At 41.3% G+C, this 18209-nt stretch overlaps 1 protein-coding gene across 1 annotated transcript in view; it reads left to right on the top strand.

The window, feature by feature from the left end:
* PARP10 (poly(ADP-ribose) polymerase family member 10) overlaps nt 1-18209 on the top strand; it is a 189137-nt gene that overhangs the window by 130047 nt on the left and 40881 nt on the right. The window contains exon 4 of the mRNA XM_053715995.1: nt 10264-11231. Coding sequence (XP_053571970.1) covers nt 10264-11231 — 968 coding nt within the window. The remainder of the gene's footprint in view (nt 1-10263; nt 11232-18209) is intronic.

Genomic DNA, 18209 nt, shown 5'->3' with positions numbered 1-18209 from the left:
CTCCCGCTCAGGGGATGCATGCTAATATGGCGCCAATTACATCAGGGACGCCCATAGCGATTACCTTGCAGGACATGGCTGCAATCATGAATAATACCCTGTCAGAGGTATTATCCAGGTTGCCTGAATTAAGAGGCAAGCGCGATTGCTCTGGGGTTAGGAGAAATACAGAGCGCGCAGATGCTGTAAGGGCCATGTCTGATACTGCGTCACAATATGCAGATCATGAGGACGGAGAGCTTCAGTCTGTGGGTGACATCTCTGATTCGGGGAAACCTGATTCAGAGATTTCTAATTTTAAATTTAAGCTTGAGAACCTCCGTGTGTTGCTTGGGGAGGTATTAGCTGCTCTGAATGACTGTAACACAGTTGCAGTACCAGAGAAATTGTGTAGGCTGGATAAATACTATGCGGTACCGGTGTGTACTGATGTTTTTCCTATACCTAAAAGGCTTACAGAAATTATTAGCAAGGAGTGGGATAGACCGGGTGTGCCTTTTTCCCCACCTCCTATATTTAGAAAAATGTTTCCAATAGACGCCACTACACGGGACTTATGGCAGACGGTCCCTAAGGTGGAGGGAGCAGTTTCTACTTTAGCAAAGCATACTACTATCCCGGTTGAGGACAGTTGTGCTTTTTCAGATCCAATGGATAAAAAATTGGAGGGTTACCTTAAGAAAATGTTCATTCAACAAGGTTTTATTTTACAGCCCCTTGCATGCATTGCGCCTGTCACGGCCGCAGCAGCATTCTGGTTTGAGGCCCTGGAAGAGGCCATCCATACAGCTCCATTGACTGAAATTATTGACAAGCTTAGAACACTTAAGCTAGCTAACTCATTTGTTTCTGATGCCATTGTTCATTTGACTAAACTAACGGCTAAGAATTCCGGATTCGCCATCCAAGCGCGTAGGGCGCTATGGCTTAAATCCTGGTCAGCTGACTTGACTTCGAAGTCTAAATTACTCAACATTCCTTTCAAGGGGCAGACCTTATTCGGGCCTGGTTTGAAGGAAATTATTGCTGACATTACTGAAGGTAAGGGTCACACCCTTCCTCAGGACAGGGCCAAAGCAAATGCCAAACAGTCTATTTTTCGTGCCTTTCGAAATATCAAGGCAGGTGCAGCATCAACTTCCTCCGCTTCAAAACAAGAGGGAACTTTTGCTCAATCTAAGCAGGCCTGGAAACCTAACCAGTCCTGGAACAAAGGCAAGCAGGCCAGAAAGCCTGCTGCTGCCTCTAAGACAGCATGAAGGAACGGCCCCCTATCCGGCGACGGATCTAGTAGGGGGCAGACTTTCTCTCTTCGCCCAGGCGTGGGCAAGAGATGTTCAGGATCCCTGGGCGTTGGAGATCATATCTCAGGGATATCTTCTGGACTTCAAAGCTTCCCCTCCACAAGGGAGATTTCATCTTTCAAGGCTATCTGCAAATCAGATAAAGAAAGAGGCATTCCTACGCTGTGTGCAAGACCTCCTAGTTATGGGAGTGATCCATCCAGTTCCGCGGACGGAACAAGGACAGAGTTTTTATTCAAATCTGTTTGTGGTTCCCAAAAAAGAGGGAACCTTCAGACCAATTTTGGATCTAAAGATCTTAAACAAATTCCTCAGAGTTCCATCTTTCAAAATGGAAACTATTCGGACCATCCTACCCATGATCCAAGAAGGTCAGTACATGACCACAGTGGACTTAAAGGATGCCTACCTTCACATACCGATTCACAAAGATCATCATCGGTTTCTAAGGTTTGCCTTTCTAGACAGGCATTACCAATTTGTAGCTCTTCCCTTCGGGTTGGCTACAGCCCAGAGAATCTTTACAAAGGTTCTGGGCTCACTTCTGGCGGTTCTAAGACTGCGAGGCATAGCGGTGGCTCCGTATCTAGATGACATCCTGATACAGGCGTCAAGCTTTCAAGTTGCCAAGTCTCATACAGAGATAGTTCTGGCATTTCTGAGGTCGCACGGGTGGAAAGTGAACGAGGAAAAGAGTTCTCTATCCCCACTCACAAGAGTCTCCTTCTTAGGGACTCTTATAGATTCTGTAGAAATTAAAATTTACCTGACGGAGTCCAGGTTATCAAAACTTCTAAATGCTTGCCGTGTTCTTCACTCCATTCCGCGCCCTTCGGTAGCTCAATGTATGGAGGTAATCGGCTTAATGTTAGCGGCAATGGACATAGTGCCATTTGCGCGCCTTCATCTCAGACCGCTGCAATTATGCATGCTGAGTCAGTGGAATGGGGATTACACAGATTTGTCCCCTCTGCTAAATCTAGATCAAGAGACCAGAGATTCTCTTCTCTGGTGGTTGTCTCGGGTACACCTGTCCAAGGGTATGACCTTTCGCAGGCCAGATTGGACAATTGTAACAACAGATGCCAGCCTTCTAGGTTGGGGTGCAGTCTGCAATTCCCTGAAGGCACAGGGATCGTGGACTCAGGAGGAGAAACTCCTTCCAATAAATATTCTGGAGTTAAGAGCGATATTCAATGCTCTTCTGGCTTGGCCTCGGTTAGCAACACTGAGGTTCATCAGATTTCAGTCGGACAACATCACGACTGTGGCTTACATCAACCATCAAGGGGGAACCAGGAGTTCCCTAGCGATGTTAGAAGTCTCAAAAATAATTCTCTGGGCAGAGTACCACTCTTGCCACCTGTCAGCAATCCATATCCCAGGCGTGGAGAACTGGGAGGCGGATTTTCTAAGTCGTCAGACTTTCCATCCAGGGGAGTGGGAACTCCATCCGGAGGTGTTTGCTCAAATGATTCATCATTGGGGCAAACCAGAGTTGGATCTCATGGCGTCTCGCCAGAACGCCAAGCTTCCTTGTTACGGATCCAGGTCCAGGGACCCAGAAGCGACGCTGATAGATGCGCTAGCAGCGACTTGGTTCTTCAACCTGGCTTATGTGTTTCCACCGTTTCCTCTGCTCCCTCGACTGATTGCCAAAATCAAACAGGAGAGAGCATCGCTGATTCTGATAGCACCTGCGTGGCCACGCAGGACTTGGTATGCAGACTTAGTGGACATGTCATCCTTTCCACCATGGACTCTGCCTCTAAGACAGGACCTTCTGATACAAGGTCCTTTCAATCATCCAAATCTAATTTCTCTGAGACTGACTGCATGGAGACTGAACGCTTGATTCTATCAAAGCGTGGCTTCTCAGAGTCAGTCATTGATACTTTAATACAGGCACGAAAGCCTGTTACCAGGAAAATCTACCACAAGATATGGAGTAAATATCTTTATTGGTGTGAATCCAAGACTTACTCATGGAGTAAAGTTAGGATTCCTAGAATATTGTCTTTTCTCCAAGAGGGCTTGGACAAAGGATTATCAGCTAGTTCCTTAAAGGGACAGATTTCTGCTCTGTCTATTCTTTTGCACAAGCGTCTGGCAGAGGTTCCAGACGTCCAGGCATTTTGCCAGGCTTTGGTTAGATTTAAGCCTGTGTTTAAACCTGTTGCTCCCCCGTGGAGCTTAAACTTGGTTCTTAAGGTTCTTCAAGGAGTTCCATTTGAACCCCTTCATTCCATTGATATTAAACTTTTATCTTGGAAAGTTCTTTTTTTGATGGCTATTTACTCGGCTCGGAGAGTCTCTGAGCTATCTGCCTTACAATGTGATTCTCCCTATCTGATTTTTCATGCAGATAAGGTAGTTCTGCGTACCAAACCTGGGTTTTTACCAAAGGTGGTTTCTAACAAGAATATCAATCAAGAGATTGTTGTTCCATTGTTGTGCCCTAATCCTTCTTCAAAGAAGGAACGTCTTTTACATAATCTGGACGTAGTCCGTGCCTTGAAGTTTTACTTACAAGCTACTAAGGATTTTCGTCAAACATCTTTCCTGTTTGTCGTTTACTCTGGACAGAGGAGAGGTCAAAAAGCTTTGGCAACCTCTCTTTCCTTTTGGCTTCGGAGCGTAATAAGCCTAGCCTATGAGACTGCTGGACAGCAGCCCCCTGAAAGGATTACAGCTCATTCTACTAGAGCTGTGGCTTCCACCTGGGCCTTCAAAAATGAGGCCTCTGTTGAACAGATTTGCAAGGCTGCAACTTGGTCTTTGCTTCACACTTTTTCAAAATTTTACAAATTTGATACTTTTGCTTCTTCGGAGGCTGTGTTTGGGAGAAAGGTTCTTCAGGCAGTGGTTCCTTCCGCTTAATCCTGCCTTGTCCCTCCCATCATCCGTGTACTTTAGCTTTGGTATTGGTATCCCACAAGTAATGGATGATCCGTGGACTGGATACACTTAACAAGAGAAAACATAATTTATGCTTACCTGATAAATTTATTTCTCTTGTAGTGTATTCAGTCCACGGCCCGCCCTGTCCTTTTAAGGCAGGTCTAAATTTTAATTAAACTACAGTCACCACTTCACCCTATGGTTTTTCCTTTCTCTGTTTGTTTTCGGTCGAATGACTGGATATGACAGTTAGGGGAGGAGCTATATAGCAGCTCTGCTGTGGGTGATCCTCTTGCAACTTCCTGTTGGGAATGAGAATATCCCACAAGTAATGGATGATCCGTGGACTGGATACACTACAAGAGAAATAAATTTATCAGGTAAGCATAAATTATGTTTTTTATTTTCGATTATTAGCTGGGCCAATACTTTTCTTTTCTTTTAAATGGACTCTGATCCAAATCTTTCTATTCCGTTTGAGAAATGTTTATACTGTTTTGAGGAACAGGTTATTTCTCTGTGCAGTTTTGCTCCACCCGTGTATCTAAGATGTTACTTTCAAAAAATAAAGAATCTTCTTTTTCAAAACCATTAACCCTCTCAGAGCCATCTGCCTCTCAGGATATTGCTGTCCCTGACATGCCTCATCTTTCTCCTCAGAGGTCCCCATCCGTAGCAGTTACACAAGCAGTGCCCTGCGGATCCTCTGTCAGTTTCTGGGGGAGTATATTTGCCAGGATGATTTTGCAGAGCAGCTTACTTAGGCGGTGTCTGCAGCCCTGAGTGCTTTACCTATCTCAGGTAAAAGGAAGAGAAAATCTAAGAAAATTTCCTCTAAGTCAGGAATTTCTGATAACGCCAAAACTGCCTCGGTCAGTTTGTCAGTTATCTGCGGATGACTATTCTTCATTAGCTTCTGAAGGCAAATCTCTGATTCTGAGTCTGCAGTAGTAAGTACTGCGGATTCAGAGGAGGTTAGTTTTACATTTAAGCTTGAACACCTCCGTTTGCTTCTTAAAGGGACACTGAATGAAAATATTTTTTTTCTTTTGTGGTTCAGATTGAGCATACAATTTTAAGCAACTTTCTAGTTTACTCTTATTATCAAATTTTCTCCATTCTCTTGCTATCTTTATTTGAAAAAGAAGGCATCTAAACTAAGGAGCCAGCCAATTTTTGGTTCAGACCACTGGACAGCACTTGTTTATTGGAAGGTGAATTTATCCAACAATCAGCAACAGCCACCCAGGTTGTTCACCAAAAATGGGCCGGCTTCTAAACTTACATTCTTGCCTTTCAAATAAAACCCTCGACACGCACATAAACAGAGACCCAGGGCTGCTGTTATTTCATGACTTACCGAATCTCAAAGACGACACAAAACAAAACCTCTTATTTATCATGCTTAACAGCGCCAAATCACGAATACCACAGAAGTGGAAAACCACAAAAGCACCAAATCTTACATCCTGGAAACAACAAGTAGATAATCTGCTACTTATGGAAAGATACCACTTTTTTGGAATAGGCAATTTGGAAACACACGAATACATGATGATGCATTGGAATGCGCATAAAGACGATTGACGCATGAACTGACTCTTTAGGATAGGGTGGGACGGGCCTAGAAACACACTGGACACAGGATATATCAAGACATTATAGCTATATAATTATCTCCAGAGGTCCACCGAATACACACTTCCACACTAAGTCAACCTCGATGACCTTTTTTCCCCTATCCGTCTCCCTCCCATATTTACCTTTATATATACCATTCTTATTGTTATATATGATATTTTACTTGTTATAGTTGAGAAAGTTTGTAAACGGTTGATATGCATGTCATAGTTGGCCGGATGTTCTTTAGCCTGGCCTAGATCTCAAAACATTAAGGCACCGGGATACCTTCCAACTTTCCTATTGCACTCTGAACTTTTCCTATTGGTCCTCACCAACTATTTGTAACTGTGGACTTTTATTAGTCAAAAGTGGCTAGATAACTCATTATCAGGTTTGGTAGAGGACAGCTTAGGTAATCACTGTAGAGCTATTAACTGTAATAAGCTTGGTAAAACTAAGCCACCGGAAGCCATTGATGTTCTAGTAAGATATTCTGTTTGAACGTTTTATAGGCTCACATTGTAACCAGAGCCAAGTTTGTATTTTTGATTACATGTCAATAAAGCTCTTTTACTTTAAAAAAAAAAAAAAAAAAAGACACCAAGAGAATAAAGAAAATTTGATAATAGGAGTAAATTAGAAAGTTGCCTAAAATTGCATGATTCACGAAAGAAAAAATTTGAATTCAATGTCCCTTTAAGGAGATTCTGGCTACTCTGGAGGGTTCTGAGCCTACAGTCACAGAGACTCCTAAGGTTATTAAACTAGAGTTTTTTTATGTCAAGCCTAGATCCGTGGAAGTATTTCCTGTTCCAGATCGTATGTCGGACATTATTTCTTAGGAATGGGAGAAGCCGGGTGTACCATTTTCCCTGCCTCCTGTTTTTAAAAAGATGTTTCCTGTTGCCGACTCCGTGTCGGATCTTTAGCGCACTGTTCCTAAGGTGGGTGAAGCTATATCCACATTAGTCAAGAGAACCACTATTCCTCTAGAGGATAGTACCTCTTTCAAAGACCCTATGGACAGAAAGTTGGAAGGGTTCTTGAGAAAGATTTTCCTTCACCAAGGAATGCTATGGCAACCAATTGCTAGCATGGCAGCGGTTGCAGGCGCAGCCTCTTATTGGTGCCACTCCTTATCTGATCTAATTTTGGAGGAGACTACTGTGGAAGAAATCCAAGACAGGATCAAGGCTTTAAAAATTGCTAATACCTTAATTTGCGACACCAGTATGAAGGTAGTTCGTCTCAGTACAAAGATTTCTAGTTTTGCCATTCTAACTCGAAGAGCCTTGTGGCTAAAGTCTTGGTCGGCTGACATGGTGTCCAAGTCTAGACTACTGTCTCTTCCTTTTAAGGGTAAGACCTTATTTGGGCCTGGTCTGGCTGAAATAATTTCCACGGTGACAGGTGGAAAGGGAGCTTTTCTGCCTCAGGATAAGAAGGTTAGGCCTAAGGTTTATCAGACCTCTATATATATTGTTCCTATCGCAACTTCAAAGGGACAAAATTCCTCCTCCTTCCAAACCTGAACAATCTAATCCCTTATGGAGATCCACCCAACCTTTGAATAAGGGTAAGCAATCCAAGAACTCTAACTATGAGAACAAATCTGCATGAAGGGTCTGCCCCGATCCAAGTTTGGATCAAGTAGGGAGGGGGCAGACTTTACTTCTTTCAAGAGGCTTGGATTCGCCATGTCAAGGGTGGAAGGTTGAATCTGGAAAAGAGTTCCTTGGTGCCAAGTACCAGGGTATGTTTTTTTGGGAATGATCATAGACTCGATATCCATGAAGATTTTCTTAACGGAAGCCAGAAAATCCAAACATCTTTCTGCCTGTCTTTCTCTTCAGTCATTTGTTCGCCCTTCAATGACACAGTGTATGTAAGTAATTGGTCTAATTGTGGCTTCCATGGACATTATTTGTTTTGCTAGATTCCATCTGAGACCTCTACAGTTATGCATGCTCAGACAATGGAACTGAGACTCCTCTGACCTCTCTGAGGATAGTCCTAGACAACATGACGAGAGACTCTCTGTCCTCATGGCTCTCTCATGACCACCTGTCCCAAGGCACATGCTTCTTGAGACCATCCTGGGTGATTGTGACTACAGATGCCAGTCTCTCAGGCTGGGGAGCTGTTTGGGGTTCTTTAAGAGCTCAGGGAATTTGGACTCAGACGGAGTCTGCCCTTCTAATAAATATCCTAGAGTTAAGAGCAATCTTCAATGCTCTGATAGCTTGGCCTCAGTTGAGTTTGGTCTGGTTTATCAGATTTTAATCGGACAACATCACTCCGGTGGCTTAAATCAACCATCATGGAGGAACAAGGAGTTCCTTAGCAATGAAGGAGGTGTCTTGCATCCTTCGTTGGTCAGAGACTCACAATAGTCACATTTCTGCCATTCACATCCCAGGTGTGGACAACTGGGAGGCGGATTATCTGAGCAGCAGACTTTTCACCCATAGGAGTGGGCTCTTCATCCAGAGGTATTTTCAATGTTAACCCTCAGGTGGGGAGTGCCGGAGTTGGACCTGATGGTGTCTCGTCTCAACACCAAGCTTCCAAGATACAGATCCAGATTAAGGGATCTGCAAGCAGCTCTGGTGGACGCTCTAGTGGTTCAGTGGAATTTCGGTCTCATTTACCCGTTTCCTCCGTTTGACCTCCTTCCTCGGGTGATAGCCATATCAAACAGGAACAGGTTTCGGTGATTCTAATTGCTCCAGCTTGGCCTTGCAGAATTTGGTTTGCGGACCTGGTCCTTCCCTCCGTGGAAATTACCTGGACTTTCTACTTCAGGGTCCTTTTCTTGATCCAAATCTAGATTCTCTGAAGCTGACTGCACTGAGATTTAACCCCATTCTTGTTTAGACGAGGTTTTTCTGAAAAGGTTATTGACACCTTGATCTAGGATCGTAAGCTGGTAACTTGCAAGATATATCATAAGGTTTGGCACACATACCTTTACTGGTGCAAATCTCAGGGTTTCCCTAGGAGTGAAGTGAGGGTTCCCCGCGTTCTGTCTTTTCTCCTGGAGGGGCTAGAGAAGGCTTTATCAGTCAGTTCCCTGAAGAGTCAGATTTCTGCCCTTTCTGTTCTGTTACATAAAGGTTTGGCGGACTTACCAGATGCTCAATATTTTGTTGTTCAGAATCAGGCCTGTGTTTAAATCTGTTGCTCCTCCGTTTAGTCTTAATCTTTTTCTTCAGGTTCTGCAACAGGCTTCGTTTGAGCCTATGCACTCTGTTGATATTAAATTGTTGTCTTGGAAAGTTTTGTTTTTACTAGCTATTTCTGCTGATCATAGAGTCTCAGAACTTTCGGCTTACAGTGTAATCCCCCTTATCTTATTTTCCATGCGGATAAGGCGGTCCTTCGTACCAAATTGGGATTTCTTCCTAAGGTGGTTTCAGACCTCAATATCGATTAGGAAAATGATGTTCCTTTGTTCTGTCCTAATCCTTCTTGTCATAAAGAATGTCTGTTACACAACCTGGATGTAGTGCGTGCTCTAAAATTCTATCTCCAGGCTAATAAGGATTTTCGGCAATCTTCTGCTCTTTTTGTGGTGTTTTCTGTCAAACGTAAGGGCCAGAAGGCCACGTCTACTTCTCTTTCCTTTTGGTTGAGGAGTGTCATTCGGTTGGCTTATGAGACAGCTGGACCACATCTTCCTGAGAGGATTACGGCTTTCTACTAGGGCTGTTTCTTCTTCCTGGGCCTTTAAAAACTTAGCTTCTCTGTAGCAAATTTGCAAGGTGGCCACTTATTCCTCATTGCATACTTTTTACAAATTTGATGTTTTTTGCCTCAGCTGAGGCTTCCTTTGGGTGGAAAGTTCTTCAAGCGGTGGTGCCTTCAGTGTAGGCCTGCCTGTCTTGTTCTCCCTCCCTTTCCATTCTGTGTCCTCTAGCTTGGGTATTGATTCCCAATAGTAATTAGAATGGATTCATGGACTCTCCATGCCTTTGGAAAGAAAACAAAATTTATGCTTACCTGATAAATTATTTTCTTTATTTGCATGGAGCATCCACGACCCACCCTTGTTTAATTTCAAGACAACTTATTTTATTTTGCTTTTCTCTAAAACTTCAGGCACCGCTATACCCTGTGTGTCCTCTTCTCTTTCCGTATTCCCTCGGCTGAATGACTGGGGGTTATGGGAAGTGGGAGGGATACTTAAAGCTTTGCTGGGGTGTACTTTGCCTCCTCCTGGTGGCCAGGAGTTGAATTCCCACTAGTAATTAGAATGGATGCATGGACTCTCCATGCCAGGAAAGAAAATAATTTATCAGGTAAGCATATACTTTTTTTTTTTTTTTTTGCAGGAACCTCTTCTACTTAGCACTGCAACCCCTTGAATTGTATGTGTATTATGGGTGTAACATGGTTGTCCAGGAATTGACATATTTCTGTTTTTTGCTTGCAGAGGGCATTCGAGTATTGGCGTCTCTGCTCCAGAATACAAACAGCGTGGATAATGGTATGACTTGTCAGTCTTCAGAGGAAGAACCACAGCTTCAGAGTTCTAGCATTGGACTTAACATTTCTCCTGAGGACACAGAACTGGACATCTACAGTGAATCCACTTCATGTGACAAGGACGATGATGAAAATGTGGTGGATAAAGAGCTAGAAAAGGCTTTTGCCATGTCCAGAGTTGAATTTCAGGAGAGGGAACTGGATGAGGAAGCTGAGCTACTGCTGGCAATTCAGAGGTCTATGGATGTGAGACAATTGTCTACACAAGAAGAGGATGAGGCTATAAAGAGAGCACTGGAGATGTCCCTCAGAGAGCAGGTTCTAGAAGAGACGGAGGAATCTCTTCAGATAGCCTTGAAAAGGTCTCTGACAGCTAACAGAGCAGATGGAGAGATGGTTGAAGATCAGGGCAGCACCTTGGAGGAGATAGATCAAGCTCTGGGCACTGCCCAGCTAATTGTGGTGGCAGAAGAAAAAAATGAGTTGATAGCTGCTTGCATGGCACTTCGGAAAGCAGTTAAGGGGAAATTGTGTACAGAGTCAGTGGAGGCCATTGTGGATCTGCATATAAAAAATTCAGGAATCCTTTCTGCTCTTCAGAGGAAGCACAGGGTCAGCATCACAGTAGGCAATAGGCAGATTGTAATAGAGGGCTTTTCTTCTTCTCCTTCCAACTGCCACCAAGAACTGCTTGAGATCATCAGCTTTCTTCAGGAGAAGAACAGGAGAACAGAGGACCAGGATGTGCAGCAACTACCATACCATGTCACATACAAGAGGCCACGCACCAGTGACAACGTGCAGATTGGGGTGGAGTTTGTGTCGGTGGCAGAGGACTCAGAAGAGTTTGCCAGCATTGTAAAACCCTTTTACAACACTCTGGAGGAGCTGGAGAATTGTATACAAATTCTAGAGGTGAGAAGCCACCTACAAAGGCTCAGAAAAACACACTTACCCTTGGTGACTAATGCCAGAATAACACACAGTGGCACAATAACAACACAATGACACATGATAAAACACTGACACAATGACACACAGTGACACAATGACACAATAACACACAGTGACACAATGACACATAATACACAGTGACACAATAACAACACAATAACACAATGACACATGATAACACACAGTGACACAATAACACACAGTGACACAATAACAACACAATGACACATGATAACACACAGTGACACTAACACACAGTGACACTAACACAGTGACACAATAACAACACAATAACACAATGACACATAACACACAGTGACACAATAACACACAGTGACACAATGACACAATAACACAATGACACAATAACAACACAATAACACACAGTGACACAATAACAACACAATGACACATAACACACAGTGACACAATAACACACAGTGGCACAATAACAACACAATGACACAATAACACACAGTGACACAATAACACACAGTGACACAATGACACATGATAAAACACACTTACCCTTGGTGACTAATGCCAGAATAACACACAGTGGCACAATGACACATAATACACAGTGACACAATAACACAATGACAAACATAACTGAAAGTGACACAATGACACATGATAATACATAGTGGCACAATAACACAATGACACAATAACAACACAATAACACACAGTGACACAATAACAACACAATGACACATAACACACAGTGACACAATGACACATGATAAAACACACTTACCCTTGGTGACTAATGCCAGAATAACACACAGTGGCACAATGACACAATGACACATAATACACAGTGACACAATAACACAATGACAAACATAACTGAAAGTGACACAATGACACATGATAATACACAGTGGCACAATAACAACACAATGACACATGATAAAACACATTGACACAATAACACAATGACATATGATAAAACACAGTGACACAATAACACAATGACACATGATAAAACACAGTGACACAATAACACACAGTGGCACAATAACAACACAATAACACAATGACACATGATAAAACACAGTGACACAATAACACACAGTGACACATGATAAAACACAGTGACACAATAACACACAGTGACACATGATAAAACACAGTGACACAATAACACACAGTGACACAATGACACATGATAAAACACAGTGACACAATAACACTCAGTGACACATGATAAAACACAGTGACACAATAACACACAGTGACACAATGACACATGATAAAACACAGTGACACAATAACACTCAGTGACACATGATAAAACGCAGTGACACAATAACACACAGTGGCACAATAACAACACAATAACACAATGACACATGATAAAACACAGTGACACAATAACACACAGTGACACATGATAAAACACAGTGACACAATAACACACAGTGACACATGATAAAACACAGTGACACAATAACACACAGTTACACAATAACACAATGGCACATGATAAAACACAGTGACACAATAACACACAGTGGCACAATAACACAATAACACAATGACACATGATAAAACACAGTGACACAATAACACACAGTGACACATGATAAAACACAGTGACACAATAACACACAGTTACACAATAACACACAGTGACACAATAACACACAGTGACACAATAACACACAGTGACACAATAACACACAGTGACACATGATAAAACACAGTGACACAATAACACACAGTGACACAATAACACACAGTGACACATGATAAAACACAGTGACACAATAACACACAGTGACACATGATAAAACACAGTGACACAATAACACACAGTGACACATGATAAAACACAGTGACACAATAACACACAGTGGCACAATAACAACACAATAACACAATGACACATGATAAAACACAGTGACACAATAACACACAGTGACACATGATAAAACACAGTGACACAATAACACACAGTGACACATGATAAAACACAGTGACACAATAACACTCAGTGACACATGATAAAACACAGTGACACAATAACACACAGTGGCACAATAACAACACAATAAAACAATGACAAATGATAAAACACAGTGACACAATAACATACAGTGACACATGATAAAACACAGTGACACAATAACACACAGTGACACATGATAAAACACAGTGACACAATAACACTCAGTGACACATGATAAAACACAGTGACACAATAACACACAGTGGCACAATAACAACACAATAAAACAATGACAAATGATAAAACACAGTGACACAATAACATACAGTGACACAATAACACACAGTGACACAATGACACATGATAAAACAGTGACACAATAACACACAGTGACACAATAACACACAGTGACACAATGACACATGATAAAACAGTGACACAATAACACACAGTGACACAATAACAAACAGTGACACAATGACACATGATAAAACACAGTGACACAATAACACACAGTGGCACAATAACAACACAATAAAACAATGACACATGATAAAACACAGTGACACAATGACACATGATAAAACACAGTGACACAATAACACACAGTGGCACAATAACAACACACAAAACAATGACACATGATAAAACACAGTGACACAATAACACACAGTGACACAATGACACATGATAAAACACAGTGACACAATAACACTCAGTGACAATAACACACAGTGGCACAATAACACAATGACACATGATAACACTTAGTGACACAATGACACATGATAAAACAATGACACATGATAAAACACAGTGACACAATAACACACAGTGGCACAATAACAACACAATGACACATGATAAAACACAGTGACACAATAACACAATGACAAACATAACAGAAAGGGACACAATGACACATAACACACAGTGACACAATAACGCAATGAGACATAACACACAGTGACACAATGACACATAATACATAGTGACACAATAACACAATGACACATAATACATAGTGACACAATAACACAATGACACATAACACACAGTGACACAATAACGCAATGAGACATAACACACAGTGACACAATAACACAATGACACATAATACATAGTGACACAATAACACAATGACACATAACACACAGTGACACAATAACGCAATGAGACATAACACACAGTGACACAATGACACATAATACATAGTGACACAATAACACTGACACATAATACATAGTGACACAATAACACAATGACACATAATACATAGTGACACAATAACGCAATGACACATAACACACAGAGACACAATAACGCAATGAGACATAACACACAGTGACACAATGACACATAATACATAATGAGACATAACACACAGTGACACAATAACACAATGACACATAACACACAGTGACACAATAACGCAATGAGACATAACACACAGTGACACAATGACACATAATACATAATGAGACATAACACACAGTGACACAACACAATGACACATAACACACAGTGACACAACACAATGACACATAACACACAGTGACACAATGACACATAACAGAAAGTGACACAATGACACATAACACACAGTGACACAATAACGCAATGATACATAACACACAGTGACACAATGACACATAATACATAGTGACACAATAACACAATGACACATAACACACAGTGACATAATGACACATAACACATAGTGACACAATAATAACACAATGAGGCTTGCTTATCAAGTCGTCAACTGTGCTGCATTCGACCGCACCAATAAGCTCGCCTGACATCGCCTAACATCGCAGCCGCGGACCTGAATACGCTCTCCATATTTATATAAAAAGCTGTCAAAAAGCCGCGCACCAAGTACGGGGCAATGAGCAGCGGACTGTTGTTAGCTAAACAGTCATCGATCTCGCTGCTATTCGGCTTTTTCCCATCTTTATTTATATACTGTCACTAAACACCGCCACTATACTAAACTGTTTAACCCCTATCCCGCCATTACCGGAGCCCACCGCAACTCTAATAAACTTATTAACCCCTATTCTGCCGCTCCCAGACACCACCACAACTAAATGTATTAACCCCTATCCCACCGCTCCCGGAGCCCACTGCAACTAAATAAATGTATTAACCCCTAAACCCCTGGCCTCCCACATCACTACCACTTACTAAACATATTAACCCCTAAACCCCCACATCGCCATAAACTAAATTAACCTATTAACCCCTAAACCTAACGACCCGCTAACTTTATATTAAATATTAACTCATCCCTATCTTATAATAAATTAAAACTTACCTTTAGATTTAAATTAAACTATATTAAACTACTAATTAACCTACCCTAACTGTTATACTAAGATTACATTAAACTACAAATGAAATACAGGTATATTATATATTTAAAAACCTAACCCTACTCAAATAATTTAAATCTACTATTAAAATTACAAAGTTACAAAAAACTAACAACTAAGTTACAGAAAATAAAACACACTAAGTTACACAAAATAAAAAATAAATTATCAAATATTTAAACTAATTACACCTAATCTTAGAGCCCTATCAAAATAAAAAAAACCTAGCCTACAATAAACTACCAATGGTTCTTTAAAAGGGCCTTTTGCGGGGCATTGCCCCAAAGAAATCAGCTCTTTTACCTGTAAATAAAAATACAAAAAAACCCCAACAGTAAAACCCACCACCCACACAACCAACCCCCCCAAATAAAAACCTAAATTCTACTGGCTGATTGGAATAGCCAATAGAATGCAAGCTCAATCCTATTGGCTGATTGGATCAGCCAATAGGGCGAAAGCTCAATCCTATTGGCTGATTGCAACAGCCAATAGGATTTTTTCAACCTTAATTCCGATTGGCTGATAGAATTCTAAGGGATGCCATCTTGGATGACGTCATTTAAAGCAACCTTCATTCGGAAGAAGACGTCAAAAGAAGAGGATGCTCCGCGCCGGATGTCTTGAAGATGGAGCCGCTCCGCGCCGGATGGATGAAGATTGAAGATGCCGTCTGGATGAAGACTTCTGTTTTACGGATAGTCTGTACGTATATGTAGACGTAATAATATATTGCATCAGACTCCAATACAAAGTAACTAGTGTGTGGATATAACTATTAGAGATTTTTTTTATCACAAAACCATATAATAGTAAATCTCAAATGAGGTTATAGCTTTTCCTATCATTTATAAGTGATGAGGCAGAAGCCCTCACCATGAGAACGGGATTCAAGTCCCAGTTTCTCATTATAATGTGGCTGTCATGTTTGATTAGATAAAAACTATTTGCCCGCAAGTAGCATTTTATTCATAAGCAAAATAAATGTGTATAAGATTTTCATATATTTGAATACTTAGTGATTATTTCTGAAAAAATTAGTTATATACAAAAAGGAAATTTATGCTTACCTGATAAATTGATTTCTCTTACTTGGTGTATTCAGTCCACGGATTCATCCTTACTTGTGGGATATTCTCAATCCCTACAGGAAGTGGCAAAGAGAGCACACAGCAAGGCTGTCCATATAGCTCCCCTCAGGCTCCGCCCCCCCAGTCATTCTCTTTGCCGCTCTAACAAGTAGCATCTCCACGGGAGGGTAAAGAGTTTGTGGTGTTAGATTTGTAGTTTTATTTCTTCAATCAAGAGTTTGTTATTTTAAAATAGTGCCGGTTTGTACTATTTACTCTGAGGCAGAAAGTGATGAAGATTTCTGCTGAGAGGAAAAAGATTTTAGCATGTTGTAACTAAAATCCATTGCTGTTCCCACACAGGACTGTTGAGTACCGGAGAACTTCAGTTGGGGGGAACAGTTTGCAGGCTTATACTGCTTAAGGTATGCTCAGTCATTTATTTCTAACAAGACCTGGTAATGCTAGAAGACTGACAGAAATCCCCATGAGGGAAGGTAAGCCATTTTCTGAAACGCAGTATAGAAGGATGGCTTCAGTTAGGGGCTTAAATACTGGTAGACACTGTGATGGGCTAAATCGATTATTTTATTAATGGAATCTTATATTTATTCAAGTGTTTGAAACGTTGGAAACACTTTTGCGGTTTTTATTACGCTTGGCATATTATTATACGCCTAGTCTGACTCAGGAAGGCCCCATAACACTGGAATGTAGAGGGAGGGGGCCTCATTTTCGCGCCTCAGTTGCGCAGTTGATTTCTCTTGTTAAGTGTGTTCAGTCCACGGGTCATCCATTACTTATGGGATATATTCTCCTTCCCAACAGGAAGTTGCAAGAGGATCACCCAAGCAGAGCTGCTATATAGCTCCTCCCCTCACATGTCATATCCAGTCATTCTCTTGCAACCCTCAACAAAGAAGGAGGTCGCGAGAGGAGCTGGAGTTTTTACTTAACTATTAACTATTCTTCAAGCAAAAGTTTGTTATTTTAAATGGCACCAGAGTGTGCTGTTTTTCTATCTCAGGCAGTATTTGGAAGAAGAAACTGCCTGCGTTTTTTATCTATGATCTTAGCAGGCGTAACTAAGATCCACTGGCTGTTCTCGACATTCTGAGGAGTGGGGTAACTTCAGACTGGGAATAGCATGCGGGGTCCTCCGCAAATGAGGTATGTGCGGTACTTTATTTTCTGGGAATGGAATTGACTAAGAAAATACTGCTGTTACCGTATGTAAGTACAGCCTTAAATGCAGTAGTAGCAACTGGTATCAGGCTGATAAATGTATGCGCAGTCGAGTTATATTCTAGGGACTAGAATTTGACTGAGAAAATACTGTTAAAACTGAAATAATACTTAAGCCTTCTCTGCAGTGGTAGCGACTGGTAGCAGGCTTAGTGATAGCTTTGCATGACATTGGAACATGTTGTTTTTTAATAAAACGTTTACTGGCATGTTATTCGTTTTTTTGTGAGGTACTTTGGTGATAAATCGCTTTAGGCATGATCTTTTCCACATGGCTAACATATTTTTC

This window comes from Bombina bombina, chromosome 5 (genome assembly GCF_027579735.1).
Source record: "Bombina bombina isolate aBomBom1 chromosome 5, aBomBom1.pri, whole genome shotgun sequence".
NCBI classification, from domain to species: Eukaryota; Metazoa; Chordata; class Amphibia; order Anura; family Bombinatoridae; genus Bombina; species Bombina bombina.
This window is presented reverse-complemented; position numbering and strand designations above follow the sequence as displayed.